The 23,814-nt window shown below is 39.1% G+C and overlaps 1 protein-coding gene across 6 annotated transcripts in view; it reads right to left on the bottom strand.

Moving 5' to 3' along the window:
• The window catches only part of LOC136873942 (transcription activator GAGA), a 200,828-nt gene that overhangs the window by 9,238 nt on the left and 167,776 nt on the right, over positions 1 to 23,814 (bottom strand). For 5 of the 6 annotated variants that reach the window (XM_067147315.2, XM_067147317.2, XM_067147314.2 and 2 more), the window contains one exon: positions 3,173 to 3,301. In XM_067147315.2, coding sequence (XP_067003416.2) covers positions 3,173 to 3,301 — 129 coding nt within the window. Of the gene's footprint in view, positions 1 to 3,172; positions 3,302 to 11,676; positions 11,754 to 23,814 lie in introns of those variants that run through there. The other variant, XM_067147316.2, reaches the window with a different exon arrangement.

Raw genomic sequence — 23,814 nt, forward strand, 5'->3', positions numbered from 1 at the left:
ACAGCGCGCAAACAACACAACAAGAAACTCAATCTTTCGTCCTAATTAACGGAGTCACTAGCGCACGCTAGCATCTCTCGCTTGTAGGACGATTGCCGTCCCGAATTCCCAGCTGTAAAACACACATGATGCTGTAGTGAGTGGGAAACACGATATACAAAAGCGGCGGACGATACATTCGCCAAATATACCATCAAATAAATACACCTGAAAATGAGGTTGCGTAAATTACACAAGTTCACAATAATTAATCCTAATTAATAATTAACTTTCCGGGTAAATCGGAAGGGTTGGCAGATATGCACTATTCCTTTGAGGGAAATCACCCAGAACAAATTGTACTGCTTTTCTTTGGACCTTTTCCAGTTCTCACATCAAATAGTCCTGGTGTGGGTCCCATACACCAGAACCATACTCTAATCGGATGGTGTTATGCATCACTTGACCGAGCGCCAAAATTAGATTTTGAGATATTGACACAAACGCAAAATTCTTTGTATTAATTCATATTTCCTGAGAAATGTTAGGTATTATATACCAAAATTAAGATAGAAACATGAATTTCCTCCTTAATGTATCAAATTTAGGGATATTTTAAATATATTGTCGTAATCTGAGATAATGGCGCTTAGTCACTTGATGCTTTATTGATTCGATTTGACTTTCAAAAATTCAGTGCAGTGTAGAATATGGTACTTTTTAACTAATTTGATTGCTTATTTAAGTACAGGATTAAATGATTCATAACAGCATAGAAAAAATATGAATTTTAGAATATGGTATAGAAATTACACTTGTAGGCATCATAAACACACAGTTTCTCCAAGTGTAAGGTATAATGCAGGATTTTAAGAATTTTCAAGTTCAAAATCCACATTTCCACAATCAAACCCATCTATATCATCGTCTACTCCAGGATCACTAAACAAGCCCTTACAGAAAAATTTAGCAACATTGGGAATTAGCTTCAATAGAGAGTGCAAGTCGTTCAGCTTCGCTTCTGAAACTGGTTTTCCATTGGGCCATAACGGAGTGAGCAGACCATGTAGAGCTGATCTATTTTCATTCTGAAGCTGGCGACCAACTGTAGATTTCTTAATGTTCACTTCAACAGTGCATTCTGCATCAAAATGCGCTTTGAAGAAAATGCTAGGCCTATAAGGTTTATCTTTCTTCAACTCTATTTCTCTCATATCCAGCCAGTTTACCTTCTCACTGTTTACGGCTGTCTTCCTGTTTACAATGAGCTTCTCCAGATGAACTGTACTATGAAAATCTGGTCCGGTCATTCTGTACACAACAAGTGAGTTCTTCTTTCAGCACATTTTCATTACACTTGTGTAGTCTTCGGCGGTACAGAGGCACTGCTGATATTTTAAAGCACGTTCTATATCCCCAAAGTCGCTGTCGTTAGGGAGGAAACTATGGCCTGAAAATAGGAATTTTTGTGTAATCTTTTCAATGGTAGGGTATTCTTCCAATTACTGTTTTCAGAAGCAGAACAACCTTTATATTACGATTCTGGCCTCTGCAAGAATCTGACCACAATATGACTTCATTGGCTTTGTGCAAGTTTTCAATGAGATGCTTATACAAGCACTGTACAAGTTGGCCAACTTCTGCTGTCTCCTTCCAACAGACATAACAATGATCTTTATTATCTTTCCCAGTATGAATCCCTTAGTTGTATAACCACAACTGGCGCTTGTAAAAAATCACATTTGTTTTTTCAAGATCAAAACAAAATGTTTCCAGTTTTTCATCTAACTTCGATTTTTTCATATTCATTTCATTTCATTTTTTTTCATAAGACTTTTATTCTAGGTGAAACAAAACTTGACTTTTAATCCCATTTACCACCATACTATTATTCGCTGTCCATCTCACAACATTGTCTAAGTCCCCCTGAAGTTACTCACAATCCTGCATCTCATTTACTATTCTATACAGTATAACGTCACCCGCAAATTGTCTTATCTGTGATTCCAGTTCTTAATCCATATCATTTATACATATAAGAAAACATGAATGTCCAATCATATTCTCTGAATTCTATTTTCTATAAATTTAGCCACCGTTTCAACCACTCTTTGGCTAGTCCAATAGCCCCCATTTTTGTAAGTAATCTCTCATGATCTATCCTATCAAAGGCCTTGAATATCCATTTCACCTCATCAACATCATCATCATCATCATCATCATCATCACCATCTTCATTTCCCGTTTCCAGCTTCCCAGGTCAAGTTGTGAATCAAGGACCTCCATCGCTGCCTGTCTCTCCATCACTCTTCTCCTTTTTGAAGTACATCTTTTGGTTTTCCTCCCTTCTTCTCTATGCACTCCCACATTGAATCCGTCCACCTCTTTCGGGGTCTTCCTCGTGGTCTCTCTTCTGTTATATCCATTTCACCTAACAGGAATAACCTTTCCTAAACCTAAACTGCCTTTTATCAAACCAGTCAGTAATTTCACAAATGTGTCTAATATAATCAGAAAGAATGCTTTCCCAGAGCTTATAAACAACACGTCACGCTGACTGGTCTGTAATTATATATTGCAACTCTCCATTTATTTGGTATCATTCCTTCATGAAAACAGTAAGCAAAGAAGTATTTCAGATATTGCTCTATACCCCAACCCATAGACTTCAATACATCCCCAGATGTTTTATCAATTCCAACTGATTTTCTAGCTTTCAACATTTGTATCTTTTTGTAAATGTCTTTATTATCATATGTAAATTTCAGTAATTTTCCAGTAATAGTTACCTCCTCTATCTGGACATAGTATACAACTGCCTTTACATACTCCTGACTAAATACTTCTGCCTTCTGTAAGCTCTCACATATACACTCGCCTTGTTCATTAATTATCCTCAGAATGTCCTTCCTGGAACTTGTTTCTTGCTTAAAATATATCTATAGCCTTCTATTGCTCCCTGAAATTCACATAGCTGCCAATTATGTTTGTGGTGGTGGTGGTGGTGGTGGTGGTGGTGGTGGTGGTGGTGGTGGTGGTGGTGGTGGCGGTGGCGGCGGTGGCGGCGGCGACGGCGGTGATTTTTGTTTTGAGAGGAAGTACAACTAGGAGACTGAATTCTCAAATTTAGAAACTGAATGAAATAAATATGAAATCATCAATGTAACTTGTATTTATTCAAATAATGTCTTACTGTTTCAACTATTAATTGTTCCTCTTCTTGTAATGTTATCCCATTGCCATCATCAGTAGTCAAAATGATAAGTGAAGCCTCAGGAAACTCTGTTTCATCGATATACGTGACAGGAATCTGAGCTGGAACCTGCAATATAGATATAACATATGTTCAAAAATTGTAAGTCACCATACAATCACCAAAATGTTTCCTCACATTTTAAGGAAAGAACTAAAGGAGAATAAAAACAACATAAAACACTGTGTAAAATCCTAGAATATGGATGTTGATAAAATGAACACTGTTATAGCTAGTATACTGTCAAATACACTGACTGACAGAGCAAATGCTACACCAAGAAGGAGTGGTTCGAAAGGGATGAAAGTTGGGGAAAAAACAGAGACGGCACGGACGAATAATTGATGTTTATTTCAAACCGATATGCAGGTTACACAATGCGCACGGCATCGACTCAGTAGGATGTAGGACCACCGCGAGCGGCGATGCACGCAGAAACACGTCGAGGTACAGAGTCAATAAGAGTGCGGATGGTGTCCTGAGGGATGGTTCTCCATTCTCTGTCAACCATTTGCCACAGTTGGTCGTCCGTACGAGGCTGGGGCAGAGTTTGCAAACGGCGTCCAATGAGATCCCACACGTGTTCGATTGGTGAGAGATCCGGAGAGTACGCTGGCCACGGAAGCATCTGTACACCTCGTAGAGCCTGTTGGGAGATGCGAGCAGTGTGTGGGCGGGCATTATCCTGCTGAAACAGAGCATTGGGCAGCCCCTGAAGGTACGGGAGTGCCACCGGTCGCAGCACATGCTGCACGTAGCGGTGGGCATTTAACGTGCCTTGAATACACACTAGAGGTGATGTGGAATCATACGCAATAGCGCCCCAAACCATGATGCCGCGTTGTCTAGCGGTAGGGCGTTCCACAGTTACTGCCGGATTTGACCTTTCTCCACGCCGACGCCACACTCGTCTGCGGTGACTATCACTGACAGAACAGAAGCGTGACTCATCGGAGAACACGACGTTCCACCATTCCCTCATCCAAGTCGCTCTAGCCCGGCAGCATGCCAGGCGTGCACGTCTATGCTGTGGAGTCAATGGTAGTCTTCTGAGCGGACGCCGGGAGTGCAGGCCTCCTTCAACCAATCGACGGGAAATTGTTCTGGTCGATATTGGAACAGCCAGGGTGTCTTGCACATGCTGAAGAATGGCGGTTGACGTGGCGTGCGGGGCTGCCACCGCTTGGCGGCGGATGCGCCGATCCTCGCGTGCTGACGTCACTCGGGCTGCGCCTGGACCCCTCGCACGTGCCACATGTCTCTGCGCCAACCATCTTCGCCACAGGCGCTGCACCGTGGACACATCTCTATGGGTATCGGCTGCGATTTGACGAAGCGACCAACCTGCCCTTCTCAGCCCGATCACCATACCCCTCGTAAAGTCGTCTGTCTGCTGGAAATGCCTCCGTTGATGGCGACCTGGCATTCTTAGCTATACACGTGTCCTGTGGCACACGACAACACGTTCTACAATGACTGTCGGCTGAGAAATCACGGTACGAAGTGGGCCATTCGCCAACGCCGTGTCCCATTTATCGTTCGCTACGTGCACAGCACAGCGGCGCATTTCACATCATGAGCATACCTCAGTGACGTCAGTCTACCGTGCAATTGGCATAAAGTTCTGACCACTCCTTCTTGCTGTTGCATTTGCTCTGTCAGTCAGTGTATTCTATGTTAGTCAAAATATACTACCAATACAAGTCAGTGAATATTAAATTCATTAATTTCATAATAGTTTTTACACTTATTAGATGGTGCATGGTACACTGAGTATATACCATACAGATGTTAAACACAAATACCACTGCAAGGAAGACATTCTTGGTTCACTTTCTTTCATTCATTCATTCATTCATTCATTCATTCATTCATTCAATCAATCAATCAATCAATCAATCAATCAATCAATCAATCAATCAATCAATCAATCAATCAATCAATCAATCACATTATAAGGCTGTCGCCTAGGTGGCAGATTCCCTATCAATTGTTTACCTAGTCTTTTCTTAAATTTTTGAGTCGTGCCGAGCTATTTTTAGCTCTGCACTAAACTCTAATGTATATGGCATGACCTAATAACTGAGAACATTAATATGGAGAAAAAACAGTCTGAAAAAATACATAATTAATATTCACTAATTTAGAAAAATATGGCACAATAAAATAACAAGCTTTCATTCAGATCATTAGAGCAGTGACAGTAAATCCCATTTACTTGTTCCCAAGTTTCATAGTTAAAACAACAAATAAACCCAAAACTAAACAAACGTTACGGCACAAGAGTCCTGATGAACCATAGTCTACCAAGCAACCATTGTTCAGCCCGAAGGCCTGCAGATTAAGAGGAGATGCATGATCAGTGCAACAAATCCTCTAGGCCATTACTCTTGGCTTTCTAGACTGGGGCTGCTACCTCACTGTCAAACAGCTACTCAATTTTTCTTATGTAGGCTGAGTGGACCTTGAATCAGCCCTAAGGTAAAAATCCCTAACCTGGCCAGGAATTGAACACAGGGTCTTTGGATGGGAGGCAACCTCACCAACCCTACAATATGAGGTCAGGCTTTGATAATTACACTTCGGAAAATTTAACATTTTTCCAGCAGAAAGATCTAAGATCATGTTTTACTTAGCTCCTCTGTTGGCCAAGGAACATTGTTTACAAAGTATAAAAATTATTAAAAGTAGTACAGTTTTCCTGTTCCTTGGCATATTTCTCTATACTGACCTGGAAAGTTGCTGCGTTCAATAATGAAGTCAGTCTGTTTTGTCAATGCTATCAATGAGGGAAAAAGATGAGATGAGGGTTGTTGCATATTGCATGAATGTCCACTGGTAACTAGTAATATGGTATTTCAAATTAATGGGTTGTCTCAAAAGTGTATTTGGTGGTAATGAAACACATTTTGTGTGTTCATAATAAATCACATTTTATTCACTGTAGTTGTCTCGAATATTTTCCATGACATAAAATCTTTTCTGGAAATACCAAAATTTTTATCTATGTAGAAGCAGGCAGGAGTGAAGTTAGCAAAGTCATCCTAGTGACTTTTTCTACTGATGAAATCATCGAAGGATTTTACATTCAAAGAATTCAACCTTCTGCAAATTTTTGTATGTCCCAGCAATATGAAAGGCCTTGCATAGTCTTAGTAGAATTAGTTCTATTCCTTTCAGTTGAATGTTTAAATGATATTCCTCCAACTAGTTCCAGTTCACACAATAATTAATTATCTATTTGTATGAAGAAGCTGGAAGTGTAGGATGCCATGTATTAACAAAATGTTGCCATTTGACAATGATGGTCTAGTTAGCCAAAAGTTCTCAGTAAATATTCTTACACTGTTTCTTGTTTCATCAACTGTCTTAGCAGGAAAAGTTTTCAAGTATTTCTTTCAATGTAAAATATTAATTTGTATTAGCTTCAAACTTAACAAATGTAGATCAATCAAAAAGTTAGTTGTGCTTATATTTAAGACACAGGGTATTGAGCTAGAAAGACATTTATTTTATTTAAAGGAAATTACACTGCTAAAAATATTTTTCTACATAATCAACACAAACATTTACCAGAGTGTAATGAGTTTTTACTTTGTTCGAAGAATTCCTGTCCAACTTTCATAAGGAACGTGTTTAATCATTTTGGAATTAACTCTCCAAGAGTGTAGAAATGTGTGTCATTTTAATATATTTATTCACCGCTAATTTTCTATTAAATGAACTATCCTCAGGATAATGCATTCCTGGAGACTTTGTTGATAATTGTTATGTCAATCATGTTTAAATATTGCGCGTTAATCACTGCACAGCAATTCTTCGGACCAGCCACAGTGCACGAATGTCTTGTTACCTTGATAAAGGAACACAACTGATCTCCATGTTAGTCTTTGTCTGCTAGTCTCAGCATGCAGCTGTGTCAACTGCAAAATGGAAATCTTATTTATCGTGATGCTAATACCTTGGCAGCTCCTAATACGGAGTATTAATGCTCAAGCAGGCTGAAAACCAGCCTAACAGTAGGCGGCATCAGCAAATTATTTTTATCTTGATTAGTTAACAATTATGATAACACCAATGTGATCTATATCTCGGATACACATATGTATTAAACAGAATGTAAGTAAGCTCACTGGAAAAGAAATTAGTCACCCCTGGAGAAATCATTACAAGCATCATTTAAAACCATGTAACTCCACCTCTGGACTTGATAATTGTCTAGATTTAGTTAGGAAGTGAGTCCACAGGGTTGTGCAGGTGCGTCGCATCCAGATTAAGTCACTCGCTGAGGATTTGATTGCGTAATTCCACCAAAATTGCGGGGATGCTGATGTCTGTGTTTTACTAGCCGTTCCAACATGTCCCACAGATTTTCAATGGGGGTTCAAGTCAGGTGACTTTGCAGGCCAGTCGAGATGGAATAGGTGGAGGAGTGTTCATAAAACCAGTCACATATGCATCCAGCCAAATGAACTTTGCTGTTATAATCTTGGAAAATCGGGGTATCAATAGCATGCTTACGCAGATGTTAACTGAAAGGCAACAATGGGATCATCCAGAATGTTTAAATAAACATGCTAGTTCATGTTAGTGGTCATCTCAGTGAGCGGGCTCAATCCACGATACGAAAAACACTCCCAAAATATCACAGATCTACCTCCGGCTTGAAAATGACCTTGCACATATCCAGGAATAAAGGCTTCATTTGGCCTTTGGTGCACTCGACGATGTGCGTCATTGGAATACCGGCAGAAACTTGATTTGTCAGACCACATTATGTTCCGCCAGACAGCTACTGTTCATGTTCGATGATTCTTAGCCCACTGAAGATGCGCAGCTTGATATGCCTGTGTGAGCAATGGCCTCTTGTGAGGTGCCCGACTCCAAATGTTCATTGTATGCAGTACCCATCATAATGTTCTCTCGCTAATATGTTGGGATGGACCTTCAATCACTGACTGCAGCATTTCCTGACAGATTTGGGAGCGATTTTGATTCACAAGCTGTGAAACGTGTCTCTGGTCCCTCTCAGTCAGAATTTTTTTTTACGACCACTATTCTGACGTGTTTCGTGGCCATGTGCAGTACACCACTGCTCATAGACACGTTCAACAGTTTGCTGCGAAACACCAACAAATCCAGGCAACTTCACATACCCATACCTGCCAACTTTACAAAACCAAAAATCAGGAGATGCGATTGGTCAAAACTGCTTACTCTACATGTCTTGCACAATACAGGAGTATTATGGTGTATATTATAACACGTATTGTCTCAAATCCTGACTGTTGCTATACGAGGCTAAAAATTAAACCTCTATTCCCTCATAGGAAGCATATGAATGAGATGATCGGTCTCGGGTAAGCCTTCTGAAAATAACATGAACTCATGCTCCACACGTGCGAATCAGTCATACACTTAGATGCCAGTTATTTTTATCAAGTAGCTAATAAACTAAAATTTGCCAGAATTGTCTCCTATCTAAACAAGTTGCTATCTTTGAAGTTCTGTCCCTAAATTACTGAAAAAGACTCAAAACCTAGCGACTAGTCTGATATGAACGAACACGAACATAGCATGCGAGAACGAGAGATTGACAATCGATATACACGTCACAATATACAGGTTTCAATAAACATTGCTCATTCGCGTGCATTTCTCATATTAATAAACGTCAATATTTCATTTGAAAGCGACCAATGAGCGAAGGACTTCCGGCCACTGGTGTACAAAGCTGAAGTGGCGGGATCTGAAAACAAATGTTTGAAGTTCACCAAAAAATAAGCTAAAATCGGGAGTCTCCCACCTAAATCGGGAAAGTTGGCAGGTATGCGCACCATATGGCCATGGGCACGACCAAACACGGTTACCTCTTCTTGCCACTCTGTCACATCCTTACACCTACCCATGTTGATGTGCATTGACTGCTTGAAACATCAATGTGTCACTGATCGCTTCTGCTTTACGTTCCCATAAAGGCAGTGCGCATGCAGCTGAGCACAGGACTCATTCACTGTGACATCTGTACAGGCTTAATGATCCATCGGTGCGTGTGCACTACAGTGACTAATTTTTTGTCCAATGAGCTTTCCTAAACTAATGTATGTAATAATCAACTGATTCTTTAAATTCATAGTGTCATGAAACATTTTGCAAAACTGTTACTGTTGAATTTACGTGTTGAAGAAAAATTTAATTATCATGGATCTCAATGGCATCCTTGACCTAATTTAAAGGAAGACATATTAAAAATTAGAAACTTCGTTATGTTCCATACTGAACTGGGATTATAGTAAATTGAAAATGTTAAGGATCCACCTTTTCAATACAATTTATTTATTTACTCGTGTCAGAAGCATACTTAATCATACAGTTAAAATAAAGTGATAATTAGGCTATTAAAAAAAAAACAAAAAAAAACAAACAAATAAAGGAAAATTGACCAAATTTACTATACATCTAGATGGTGTTTTCCCAAAACTGAGCCACACCTATGGCATTGTCATCAGCAAGCATTAAATCTTGCTCTGAGCATGAAAATGGGCAGAGAGGACATTTATACACGTGGTTCACTGTTTGTTCTTCACCACAGTCGCACTTGCTGTCCTCTGATGTGAAGCCCCATAATTTAAGTGAGGACTTAGCCCTGCCGACACCAGTTCTTAATCGGTTAAGGGACCTCCAAACACTCCAGTCTTCACTGTAGCCAGCCGGAAGATGTTCACGTGGCTCCATCCATTCTTGCTGCTTAGATTTCCACAAGGAAAGTCTTAGCTTATCTGGTGGTCCTTTCAAGGGCTTTGATGTCTGGAGGAAACTTTTCCTTGACTTCAGCCTAGATTGAGATTGATGGTGACCAAACAGCGGGTGAGCTTCAACGTTCTCAACCTTCAGTCGTTCTTGATCAGCAGCGATTTCTCGACGAATACTTGGAGGTGCAACGCCAGCAAGACAGTATAGCTTCTCAACAGGGGTAGGTTTCAGGCATCCTATGATTAATCTACAAGCTTCATTCAGGGCAGGGTCCACAGTCTTGGCGTGGGATGATCTATACCACACAGGGGATGCGTATTCTGCAGCAGAGTAACACAGAACCAATGCAGTGGTTCTAAGAACTTGTGCCTTTGCACCCCAGTTTGTACCTCTCAGCTTCCTCAGGATTTTGTTTCTGGCACTGACTTTGTGTTTGATGTTGGAACAGTGTTTTCAAAAAGGGAGAGAGCGGTCCAGCGTTACCCCTAGGTACTTTGGGGTGAAAGAATGTTCCAAAAGGGTTCCATTCCAGGAGACATGTAATTTCCTTGATGCCTCTCTGTTTTTGAGGTGGGCCGGGCTGAGTGGCTCAGACGGTTGAGGCGCTGGCCTTCTGACCCCAACTTGGCAGGTTCGATCCTGGCTCAATCAGGTGGTATTTGAAGGTGCTCGAATACGTCAGCCTCGTGTCAGTAGATTTACGGGCATGTAAAAGATCTCCTGCGGGACAAAATTCCGGCACCTCGGCGTCTCCGAAGACCGCAAAAGTAGTTAGTGGGACGTAAAGCAAATAACATTATTATTATTAGTTTTTGAGGTGGAAAGCACAAAGCATAGATTTTGATGGATTCGGCTTTAGGTGGTTAGCCTTGTAATATGTGCGTAATTCCTTCAGAGTGCCATCAAGAGTGAGTTCTACCTCTTCAAAAGTTGCACACTGGCAGGCTAGTGCAAGGTTGTCTGCATATATGAAACTTCTTGTTTTGTTAGGGAGTGGTTGGTCATTGGTATAAATATTAAATAGCAATGGAGCCAGTACGCTTCCTTGGGGCAATCCATTTTTCTCTGATCTCCATCTGCTTCTTTGTCCTTGAAAGTCAACAAAAAAACTGCAGTTCTACAAAGAGGTTGACATCAATCTGGTAAGTTTTGAATCTTTCGTGAGTGTAAAGATCTTCTGAAGCAGTATACGGTGGTTCACTGTATCATATGCAGCACTGAGGTCAATGAAAGCTACCCCTGTAATTTGTCGATTTTCAAAACCATCCTCAATGTACTGCGTGAGGTTGAGAACTTGTGCAACAGCATTCTTGCTGTTGTGGAATGAGGTTTTTGTTGATAGTCTGGATGAGTCTGTTGAGTACCATCCTTTCAAAAATCTTATATAGGTGGCACAGGAGAGATATTGGTCTGTAGTTCCTGGGGTCTCTGCTGTCCTTTCCAGGCTTTAGAACAGCAATTACACGTGCTTTGCTCCAAAATTCTGGAATCTTGGACATCTGTAGGCAGTTATTATACAACTGTAGCAACCATTCTTCCGTGTTTCTTCCAAAGTTCTTTATTTGCTCAACTCGCATATCATCCAAACCCGCAGCTTTACCTGATTTGCACTTGATTATTGCATTTTCCAGCTCAGTGAAACTGAAATGTTGCATGAGCTCAGATGTTATTTCATCCCTACCTGCAGGTACCTTCAACATAGCTCTCCGGGTTTTAGCTTCTTGTTTTATTTTGCCATTCATGAGAACTTGGTGGGCAATCTGACTGGCTGTAACAAAAGAAAGTGTGTTACGCTTTTCCTTGTGTATCAAGACTTAACTACTGGGTTACCTTCTCAGATTTTATAGAATGCATTTTAACTTGTTACAAATTAACATTTGCCATTGTAGGTGCTGTCAAGTGTTTTATAAGATACACCTTATGATCTATACGCCTCAAGCTGGACTATTTTCTTGTGTACCTAGACTTAACAACTGAGTTACCTTTTCAGATATATAGAATTTTACTTTATGGTTAGACTCTCATAATTTTAACTTGTTATAATTTAACATTTATCATTGTAGGTGCTGTCATGTGTTTTATATTTTAACTTGTTACAATTTAACATTTGTCATTGTAGGTGGCATATGTGTTTTATATTGTTTTTTGAATAGTTATGATTTGCTTAATTGATTCATTGGCTGATGATGACACGCAATAAGCGTCAAAACTAGTACCAATCTTGTATAAACATGTGATCTAATTCACATCACTAAACTGTCATTGTATTGAAAAGGTGGGTCCTTAACATTTTCAATTTACTGGAAGACATATTGGCAATAAATACCTTTCCTGTTCCAACTATGCAGGAAGTGAGTTAATCCAATGTGCATTCAAAACATCACGTCATATGAATTTTTAATTGATGTTCTAAGAATGAATTAACTTTTCCAGATCAGCATATGTTCGAAGGAAATTATTTGAAAATGAATATCCACAGCCTGTTTCCAGTCATTCGACCGGGTCAGGAATGGAATGAATGAGCGGCGAGGATAGGAATCGTGCCAGCTGCTGAAGTCTGCCACACTCCTCTGGGGCAATGATTAATGACTGACACATGAAATTAAATTATATTGGAGAGTATTGCTGGAGTGAACGATGACGGGGAAATCCAGAGTACCTGGAGAAAAACATGTCCTACCTCCGCTTTGTCCAACACTAATCTCGCATGGAGTGACAGGCTTGCCTGTCTTACTCATCAAGATGTAGTTCCTGATCATTTGGTTGTGATGTTGCTTGCCTTGTAGCGGAGATTACATTCGCAGGATTATGCATGAATAATCTTTTGTTTATTTTCCCTGTTTTTGTTGCTGGTCGAATCGCTTTCATTTCTGGTAGACTTGGTTAGTACTCTTGTTCCTATGTAAAATTTCTGGTAACTATTTTCTCCTGTACTCATTTTATTTTTATTTTGGTTCACCTTTATTTTCTTTACCAAGTGGAATTTTCATGTTTGAGAAGCACATTTTAACAGTCAATTTTATACATGTAATTTTGAACTAAGTTATAATGATTAATTTTTAGCCTAACCAAGGTGGAATTCCCATTTGTAAATTAATTGAGATGCCTGTGGAAATGGAAAACTTATTCTTTAATTTTTTTTAGTGATTCTTTGGTCTTGTAGATGGGATAAGTTACCTTGTTCATTGATGGGGGCAGGGGGGGGGGGGGGAGTGTTGGAAACTAATTTATCTCTTGAATGGCTGCCGTAAAATGGGGTGAATCAGATCAAAAATTGGGAATTAAAAAATTCAATTTAGTGAAGTTAGATCACAATGTAAATTTGAATTTTTTACTATTCAACTTTGATGATGTTAGATCCACAAATTATTTCATATTTTCACCTATAAGTTACATTTAATTGTTGACTGGGTTCACCTCACAAGGTGGGGTAAATCCGATTACTATTCTGAATTTTTTTAAATATGTTAAGTATTTATAACAATTTATACAATTTTATTACAGTATTAGTTTGTAAAGATACACTTAACTCTAACAGTAGTGCCATACAAAACATTTGAATTACGAATGATTTCCAAACATATAAAATGCATGATTTCCAAGTGGTAAAATGATACACTGTGAACATAGAGGAATATGTACTCATTATCATAATCATTTATAGCATTAAACAGACTGAGCTCCACAAAAGACCAGATCAGCAAGTTCATCAATAGTACGCCTTTTATCCTCGTATCCAAGCATGCAAATATTTCCCATGTTTTCATCAGTTCTGGATGTGGAAGGCTGGCCCAGGTGTTGAATGTCTTTGATCGATATGTTGCTGTGTTTGAATTCCAAATACCACTCAAACACTTGAGTTCTTTTCAAGATGTGTTCTTTATAATCTGTAAAGAACATAACAACCGCGTCCGATGTACTTTTTTTTTCTCGCTAATGGCTTTACGTCGCACCGACACACGGCGACGATGGGATAGGAAAGGCCTACGAGTTGGAAGGAAGCGACCGTGGCCTTAATTAAGGTACAGCCCCAGCATTTGCCTGGTGTGAAAATGGGAAACTATGGAAAACCATCTTCAGGGGTGCCGACAGTGGGATTCAAACTCACTATCTCCCAGATGCAAGGATGCACTTTTACCGAGCAGAAAACAAAATTTCAATGCCGCACGCTGTTTTCAAATATCAACCATTTGCAATTGATGAATATTGCTTTGTTCCATATTGACTTTAATTAATAAAATGATTCCCGTAAATGGAATGTTTTATATTTTCACCATTCCATAATTACAGGAATCTCGATGTAAATGTCCATGCTAACCTTGTGAGAGAACATACCCCACGTTACAATTGCCTAAGAAAAGCCACACAGCTAGTGACTGCAAATCAGGGAACTGCAGAAAATGTAACAGAGGCCACCACACAATGTCACACTTCAAACACAGACTGCAGTAGTGATGCCTCCTCAAATAGTACCTCTCACCATCAGTCATACTCTTTAGTTAGGGGTGCTTACCTTCTCAAAGATGTTTTACTGTCTCCTGCTGTAGTTAATATTTTAAGGGTAGTGATGGCCGAATTCACCAATGTTAGCTCCTCCCAAATGAATTTTGTGTTGCAAGATTTGGCTGACCGTTTGTATATCAAATTTAGCTGCCATACCATGCCTACTAATTGCATTAGCAACAAACAGGCTACAGAATCCTCTCACCTTTCATCATCATCATCACCATCATTTCCCTTTATCCAGCTGTAGCCGGGTAGGGGCAAATATGGTTCCTCTCCACTTTCTTCGATCTTTCCACCACTCCTCCTCCAACACTGTGTCCCAGTCCAGGTTTCTTTCTATAATGCTGCGTTGGATGGTATCCTTCCATCTCAATCGTGGTCGTCCACGGCCTCTCCTTCCTTGGATTTGCATTTCCATCACCTTTTTTGGCATTCTTTCGTCGCTCATTCGCTTTATGTGCCCAAACCATCTTAGTCGGCTCTTCTCTATTCTATCATTCATTTTTTCCACTCCAATTTCTTCCCGGATTTTCTCATTCCTTATTTTGTCTCGTCTACTCTTCTGTATCATACTCCTCAAGAATTTCATTTCGGCTGCCTGTATTCGACTCTCATCCTTCTTTGTCATTGTCCAAATTTCTGCTCCGTAAGTTGTTATGGGTACGTAATACATCTTGTACATAGTATCCTTTGCTTCCATTGGCACATCTTTGTCCCCCCTCTCACCTTTATCACATTCAAACTGCATCCAGAGTTGGAGTTGGAACTTACAATCGAGACACTGTAAGTTCTGTGTTCCATTGTAATAATAGTCCACTGCCTTCATCAAGAATACATCATGAAGACTGGCAACTACCCACTGACATTCATCTTGCTGATTCAAGTTTCCACTAACCTAGTGCGATAGACCTGTTGTTGGGTGCTACAGTATTTTTTGAAATTCTGATGCCTGAACAATGATCTAAGGAAGGCTATCCAATACTGCAAGAGAGACAACTAAGCTGGGTACTGTCAGTATGTATCCCTGCTCATTCCATTTATCAATGAAAGAAGGCAGAAACCTCCCTCTCGTCAACAATTGAATGCATGCACGTTTAGGCACAACACTTTTGGTCACAAGAGAAGCTAATGACACATCACATTCCAAGCTTGTGCAAAGAACACTTCTTAAAAACCTTCACCCGTGACAAGAGAGTAAAGACAGACTCTACACAAGGAAGTTGGAGAACACTAAGATTCCTTCACCAATGAATGCTAAGGAGTATTTTTGTTTTATGTAAAGAAGATTGTAGTGACAACCCGATCTTAATAATGAGTACGCCACATTCATGAATGAATATCTGCAGCTAGGACACATGGAACTCATCGATCCTATCAACCAGTCACAATCATGGTGCTAAATGCCTCACCACGCAGTAGTGAAGGACATGAGGAGCACTACCAAGGTAAGTGGTCTACAATGCTTCTGTTAAAAGCCACTTCCTCATTCCGCTGCATGATTTAATAATGATTGGGCCAACAATTCAGCAGAATTTGTTTCAGATAACGAATCTGACAGAGATCTCCAAAGAATACTGTGACAGAGTTGTCCTAATCGACAATTAAAAATTTATTGCTTGACCGCTATAACCTTTGGCACTCATGCTTATTTCAGGTGCACCTGACAACCAAAACAAATATCCTTCAGCATCTGAAGTTGTCAAACAAGACTTCTACATGGATGACCTACTGACAGGTACAGATAGTACTGACAAGACCATCCATCTCTAAGAAGATATCACCTTTACTGCTAGAGATTGAAGGGCTTTCTATGGCCGGGCTGAGTGGCTCAGACGGTCGAGGCACTGGCCTTCTGACCCTAACTTGACAGGTTTGATTCTGGCTCAGTCCGGTGGTATTTGAAGGTGCTCAAATGTGTCAGCCTCGTGTCGGTAGATTTACTGGCACGTAAAAAAAAAAACTCCTGTAGGACAATTCTGGCACCTTGGTGTCTCTGAAAACTGCAAAAGTGGGATATAAAGCCAATAACATTAGTATTATTTTCTATGTGGAAATGGTGCTCCAACAACCCCGATTTTAACAGCTATTCCGTCAACACAGACTATGGCAACTCCTAAAGAAATACCTGAGCAACAAGGAAAGAAAATGTGTTTAGTTGGTATATATGTGGAGACTGAGACCATCTTCAGCAAGTTTCCGCTTGGTCAAGACTGCATCAAGTCAGTGATTTTCTCAGATTTCACCACAATGTGAGGCAGGCAGCAAATCAAGGCGGTATGGACCACTGACTACTGTCGAACTGCAAGTCTCTGATGATCATCATGTGCATTATACAGCATTGATCTCATGCTGAGGAGGTACAAGCATTGCAGCATAAGAACGCAATATCCCCTCAAAACAAGCTCCTCGCATTAAATCCATTCCTAAATGGGGAACATCTACTGAGGGTGGGCAGTTGGTTGGAGAACACTGAAGCACCCTCTGAAAATGCCAGTTAAGCATCACATAAACCAATTACACATTTGGAATGAACATGTACAGTTGTTACATGTTGGGAGCCGAGTTCTCTTAGCTTCACTGCGACAACTATTTTGGATTTCCAATGCCGGCCAGTTATTAGGCAGGCGACACACAAAATGCATCACATGCTTTAAGACAAGAGCCAAGGCTACTATTCAACTCATGGGACAGTTGCCTGAACCTGGCATAACACCTAGCAAACCATTCTCTCACAGTGGTGTGGCCTTTGCAAATGAAATATGGTAACCCTCACAGCAAAACACATAAAAGGTGTTTTAATTTTATGTACGTTGTCCAAGGCAGTGCACATTGAGCTTGTGAGTGAGCTAACAACCAAGGCCTTCACTGCTACCCTAAGGAGATTCATCTTGAGACGTAGTCGGTGCAGCAACATCTACAGCGACAATTGGACATAATTCACTGGGGCAAAGAAGAAACTGAGTGAAATGTCATGGTATCACTCCTCCAAGGATCACATATTTGCTCTATCAAAGTTCACTGCACAGGAAGGAATCGAGTAGCACCTCATTCCTCCTCACTTCCTTCATTTCGGCAGGCTATGGGAAAGCCGGCGTCAAGTCCAGGAAGATAGCTTCATCAAGAAGAAAAGTCCTCTTGCTATACAGTAATCACTGTGTTGATAGAGTGGAAGTACGCCATGGGGATCACTGTAGGTACCACGGAGAGATCTTCATTGGGATAATCACATTAACAGAATTTTAAATAAAGGTTACAGATCGCTTTATATATGGGAGTACAGTATTTAGCAGTTGTAGAAAGGATGTGAAAGAGAGGGTCTTTAACTCACTGGTGTTAGCACTGTACAACATTCTCTCCAGAAATTATGGAACACAAGTTGCATACAAACATGAATTAATTTATTATATACAAGTGAAACAAAAATACATTTATCCACCACATTCACTACACATCTACCACATGTTACATTGTTCTTGAGTTCTTCAAGCCGATATGGTGCAGTGTCATACTACCTCTCGCAATGAGGTACATGCTTGGTGACTGCTGTAGTCTGGCGTTAAAACTGTGAAACACAGCTCATGCAAGTGGGGCTGCAAACCATGGGCTGAGATGTGAGAGGAACTGAACATGCCGTCCACCTAATCTTTATTCATGCTGGATGAAATGGCAGTTTAGGGGAAGGCACCTGAAATTTAATTTTTGATGATGATGCTTGTTTAAAGAGGCCTAACATCCAAGGTCATCGGCCCAATTTAATTTTTATATGCCTATGTTATTTATCCTATCAAAAAATACTACATAAGAAAAGTTATAGAGAATACAATTTCCAATCATTTATGTCTTATTCAGTTTTACAGTACCAACAATGATAAGAGTGGTAGTGGTGTTGATTGTTATTATAAGAGGAAGTACAACTAGCAACCATCCTCTATATAATACTAATCAGGGAGAAAAAATGGAAGGGGTTCAACACTTCAAAAAATGAGTGTATCGGCCTAAGAAAGATAAGGGCCACAAATGGTGTGAAAATGAAAGACTTCCCAGGCTTCCATATGTAACACTGTCAGGGTCAGAAAAGAACAAGAATTGACTTAGGGAGATCGTAAAGGAACAATCGCTTGAAGAATAAGACAAGAGGGAGTCGTATGGTGGACTCCCTTTACATTAGATGCCCTAATATCACTGAGTCGGAAGAAAACTAAATGTGGTCTACAATGTTAAAAGCTCATAAAACTGACCAACAATAACATTACACTGACCATTGCTTTCTGTGATATGCTTTGTCCCTTCTGTTGCCACTCATCTCCGATAGAAGGAATGGAATTACTGCTGTGTACGGAATACAACAGCCTGCCTGAATATTGGCAGAAAGTAACTGGGGAGTTAGATAACTTTCTTCTTTAGCATGCCATTCCTCTGGTTCATACATTTTTCTGATACTACTTGTACGTATTCCAGCTATTGGATCCCTACTCTGAGCCTTTAAGGTGTAAAACTATTTTTTCAACTTTTTGTTTCTTTTTTAACTTTATAGCTTTCACAATAACGATACCAAGTGTCAGTACCAATTACATGTGGTTACTTAAGTGACCACTACCCGTTTAAGCACCCAGCCGGTACACAAGGGGATACTGGTTACATAAGTAACCAGTTACTGTTTCTAGGGTAATTAGATACTAAGTGATTATAAAAATGTTATTATGTATAAAAGAATGCATTATTTATAAATGACAACATTTATACTGAATAACTCTGTATAAACTAAATAGTAAATTAGCAAGCCCATTACAAGTTACAAGTACACCTTTATTTCTTCTACAGCTCTACAGATTTCTCCTTCTAGATGTAACAGAAGAAATATACTGTATTTACGCGAATAATCCCAACATATTTTTGAAAAAAATTTGAGGCACAAAATTGGCGTGTGAGTTTTATTTGCGTCAAGGTTGCCAACACGATCCTGGCTCACCTAGTTTTCGATGCTGAGTGTACAGTTATGCTGTACGCAACTGTAGATGGAAGAAAACTGTTCCCATATGTCATGTTTAAATGGAAAACAATTCAGATTTTAATTCTAAACTGACTTTACATTTTTTAAAATAGTACCTACCGTATTTTACAGAGTAATTCAAATTAAAAATTTCTCCCTGTCACGATAGAACGCGTCTTCCAGAACGTCCAGGGGTAGCTTTTCGCACTTTCACTCACTTCGGTGTGTCTATAGTGTGTTTCATAGTTGAAAATAGAGTGAAATTGTAATTCTTTTGTATTCAGAGTTTTAAGGAACGCCACAATATCATGTAGCAGGCAGTATGCGGAAAAGCAGAAACCGCGAAAAATGGCAAGAGTTGGCATTTCTGAATTACAAGATGGCTGTTAATTCAAAAATCACGTAATTGGAAGTCCAATTTCTGTATTACAAAGACTTTGAATTAACGAGGTTTTACTGTATCAGAAAACTAACATCAGATTTCGCCGGTGTGTCTATTTCAAGTGTTTACAATGCACTAAAAGAATTATCCACCACCGGTCGTGTTACTGTCCAGTAAAAGGAGACCACGTGTGAGAAGTGTTTTAGACGTGGAGTGTGACGAACTTGTAAGTAATTTAGGAGAGGATTCTAGTGATGCAAGAGACAACTAATCTTCCCATCTACAGGGAATTGAGCCTATTGCAAGTTCAGATTAATGAAATACCTGTCACGTAAGTAGGCCTACTTCCTCATTTTCATGGAAAATATATTTCATAGCAGTGATAATGTATTTTTATCATCTCAGGCAAAGCAGCTATATCCGTAAATTGACATGTTCATATTTGCGTAAAGACCACGTGGACCTCGCGGAATGATACGTGTAATATGTGGTGAGATGCTCGAATATTTTTGAAATTGTAATAATTTTTTTTTATGGAACTGTAAATGAACATTGCAAGATATGAGAATTGTTGTGAAGTGTTTTTTTTGGTATGTAAATTTTCTGTAATTGGTAATTTAATTAATGTCAGCAAACATGTAAAAAGACACTTGGGACGTTTTAACTTGAAGTGGAAATGTAAAGGTGCTTTAATTCGAAACAGCCTATACCACACGCGCGGTTATTTGCTGTTGAAATAGGTGTCGCAATAGGAAATCTTGAGAAGTTGCTAACTATCTTAATATGACCATATACGGTCATGCAATTTCATTCGCTAGAATAACGAATTTCCTACTGGTGAAAATATAGGGAATCTAGTGGAAATTGTTTCCCATTGGTCGGTTGTGATCGGGCCATTTCCGGACTTTCGGCCGGCTTCGGAAAAATCATGCATGAGCTCGGCGTCATTTACATCCGACTGCCCTAGCAAGCGCAAGCTCGAGGGCTTCCCTCGGGAACTCCTGCCTTTCCGCGGTAAGTGTTATTTCAATGTTATTCTCAATGTTTTCTGGTTTCGTTTAATTTAATTTAATTAATTTGGTTTTTCGGTATATCCTTGCTTAATGTCATTTTTAAAGTTTTAAATTTAACGTGTCCGAGATTGCCCTAGATTCTCGCTGTTTATAATTTCAAGTCTTCACCTTTTTTTTTTTTTAATTCAACAATCCATTCATTTGTGTTTTTGGATTCGTAATTGTATCAGTTTGTCAAAAGCGTTAAGTGTCACCTGCTTTGTGATTTAACTTTGTTTTGATAATTTTTCAATTGTTATTTTTAATATAGTTGAGCTAGAGGGTGTTTCTTGTAAGTCTTTTCTCCCCATAATGCCATACATTCCCACAGACCTCATAGGGCTTCCAGCACCTTCCACTCTCCTCTCTTAGTTGTCATTTTCAGGCCTGTGTAAGTGTTCCCTGTATTTGATTTAATATTGCGTATCGATGGATATTCGTACGTTTCCACATTTTGATGTAAATTCACCGCCACTGCGTCATTTTCTATTTCCTTAGTCATATTATTAAGTGTTTATATTATTTACTATTTCCTCATTCACATTTTATTAACATTTATTTTTATTATATTTATTATTATTATTAATTTGTTATTGTGTACGCGTAGTCTCGAATTACCGTCACATTGGTAGCAAGACCGTAGGTTATGGAAAGATAAAAGGCTTACAATGATCATTCTCGGCAACTTTTCTAAAATTAATTTTAAATCTTAAGTTTGAATATAGGTTATAAGTGTTACGTGTGTATTCTTAATTCCTGGTTCTTGTTTTCCATGATTCTTGCGCGAGTTTTACACACCCCGTGTTTTTTGTTCCGCGATGTGCAGTCTTGTGTTGCTGTGTTTCACTTGTAATTAATGGTTGGAGGAAATGGCCTGATCACAACCGACCAATGGGAAACAATTTCCACTAGATTCCCTATATTTTCACCAATAGGAAATTCGTTATTCTAGCGAATGAAGTTGCATGACCGTATATGGTCATATTAAGATAGTTAGCAACTTCTCAAGATTTCCTATTGCGACACCTATTTCAACAGCAATAACCGCGTGTGCGGTATAGGCTGTTTCGAATTAAAGCACCTTTACATTTCCACTTCAAGTTAAAACGTCCCAAGTGTCTTTTTACATGTTTGCTGACATTAATTAAATTACCAATTACAGAAAATTTATATTAAAAAAAAAACACACACACTTCTTCACAACAATTCTCATATCTTGCAATGTCCATTTACAGTTCCATATTATCTTGATGTTTCCCTAAAAAAATTATTACAATTTCAAAAATATTCCAGAATCTCACCACATATTACAATACGAAATGTTTGTTTATGCCTATGTTACTCTTTTGATGGAAGGAATTTTAGTTCCTTTTTTTTTTTTCAAAATGAGGCTTCCTAAAATGAGGATGCGGGCATTATTTGATGGCGGGGATTATTCGGATAAATACGGTATAACAAAAAAAAAAACATAAAAGTATACAAGCGTCAAGCCTGGGTTGAATCAGCGTTTCAGATCATCCAACTCTAATCTCATACCTGCCAACTTTAGAAACGGGTTGTCACTAAAACTCACGCGCAATGAAAAATCAAAGGATTTTCGACATACCCCGGCTTGATGAAAATATTAATACTTCTGGTCTACAAAATGCAATAATTCATGCTTTAAACAGAATATTTCAATGACATCTAATCTATTTAAATCATAGGCCAATGATTTGTAGATGAAAATAACAATCAAGAAGAAATCCATGTTAAACAGCAGCAGGTGTGGTGAATATTATTTTGGAGCATACATAACAGGACATCCTTGATAAATTAAGCAGATACGTGATAGTCGAAAAAGGCTTTACACAATAAAACTTGTTTAACGTAACACAGGCAAGAAAAAATATAATACACACTGCAAATCACATCTACTTACACCATAGGCCAATGATTTGTAGATGAAAATAACAATCAAGAAGATTAATCAGGTGGCAAATGCAACCTATGACGGCAATACCTGGTTGAACTTACTTCAGAACTGCTGAAACCCCATTTTTGTGTCCTATCACAACAGGAGCATTGTCGGAGCAGAAAGCCACATAGTTTTCAATTGGTATGTTATGAGAATTCAGCTGTGATATGAGGTTACCTATGTTTCGCCCTGTTGAGTCCCTCTCCAATGCTGGTATGGATAGCACAGTGCTCACTACTTTTTCCCGCGGAATATCGTAGAATGCAACAACAATAGGATACAACTTGGCATTCGTATCATTGCTTCCATCTGTTGCCAAAGAAAATGGTCCATTCTGAAGGCACTTAACAACTTCAGATGATGCATTTTTTGTCATTTTATTTACAATGTATGCCGTTTTTGTGCGACCACAACTGTATTTCTTTGCAACTTCTGATATGGGAAACATGTTCTTAAATAAAGCACCAGCATGATCAGACGCATTTAAAGGCACATTGTGTTCCAACAAAAAGGAAGTAAACAGACACTCAGCCCTAATTACGTCACTGTCAACGTTTCCAGACTAAAAAAGGTGTTGATTTTTTGTTGTCTTTCTTCGATTTAACGTAACTTATGTGTTTACCGCACTTCACATGATTACTCAAATAATTTCTTCCACCATGTGCAATATTAATATCACACCCACAAACAGTACAAAAGGCAATTTTTTCTCCTTCTTGATTTTAGTATGCACAGAAAATCAACATAATATGATTCTTTAAATGTCTGGAAGTACTGTTTCTTGTTGGATTTATTCATGATAACCTATAATAGGAATATAGCGTATGAAAATGTCCGAGAAGAAAATGTCTCTATATCCATTCAAACATCGAAAGGAACCTGGATCACTGAACGTCACATAAAATTATAACAAACACTCAAGGCAGTCAAACACTTCCTTAA

This window comes from Anabrus simplex, chromosome 5 (genome assembly GCF_040414725.1).
Source record: "Anabrus simplex isolate iqAnaSimp1 chromosome 5, ASM4041472v1, whole genome shotgun sequence".
NCBI lineage: Eukaryota > Metazoa > Arthropoda > Insecta > Orthoptera > Tettigoniidae > Anabrus > Anabrus simplex.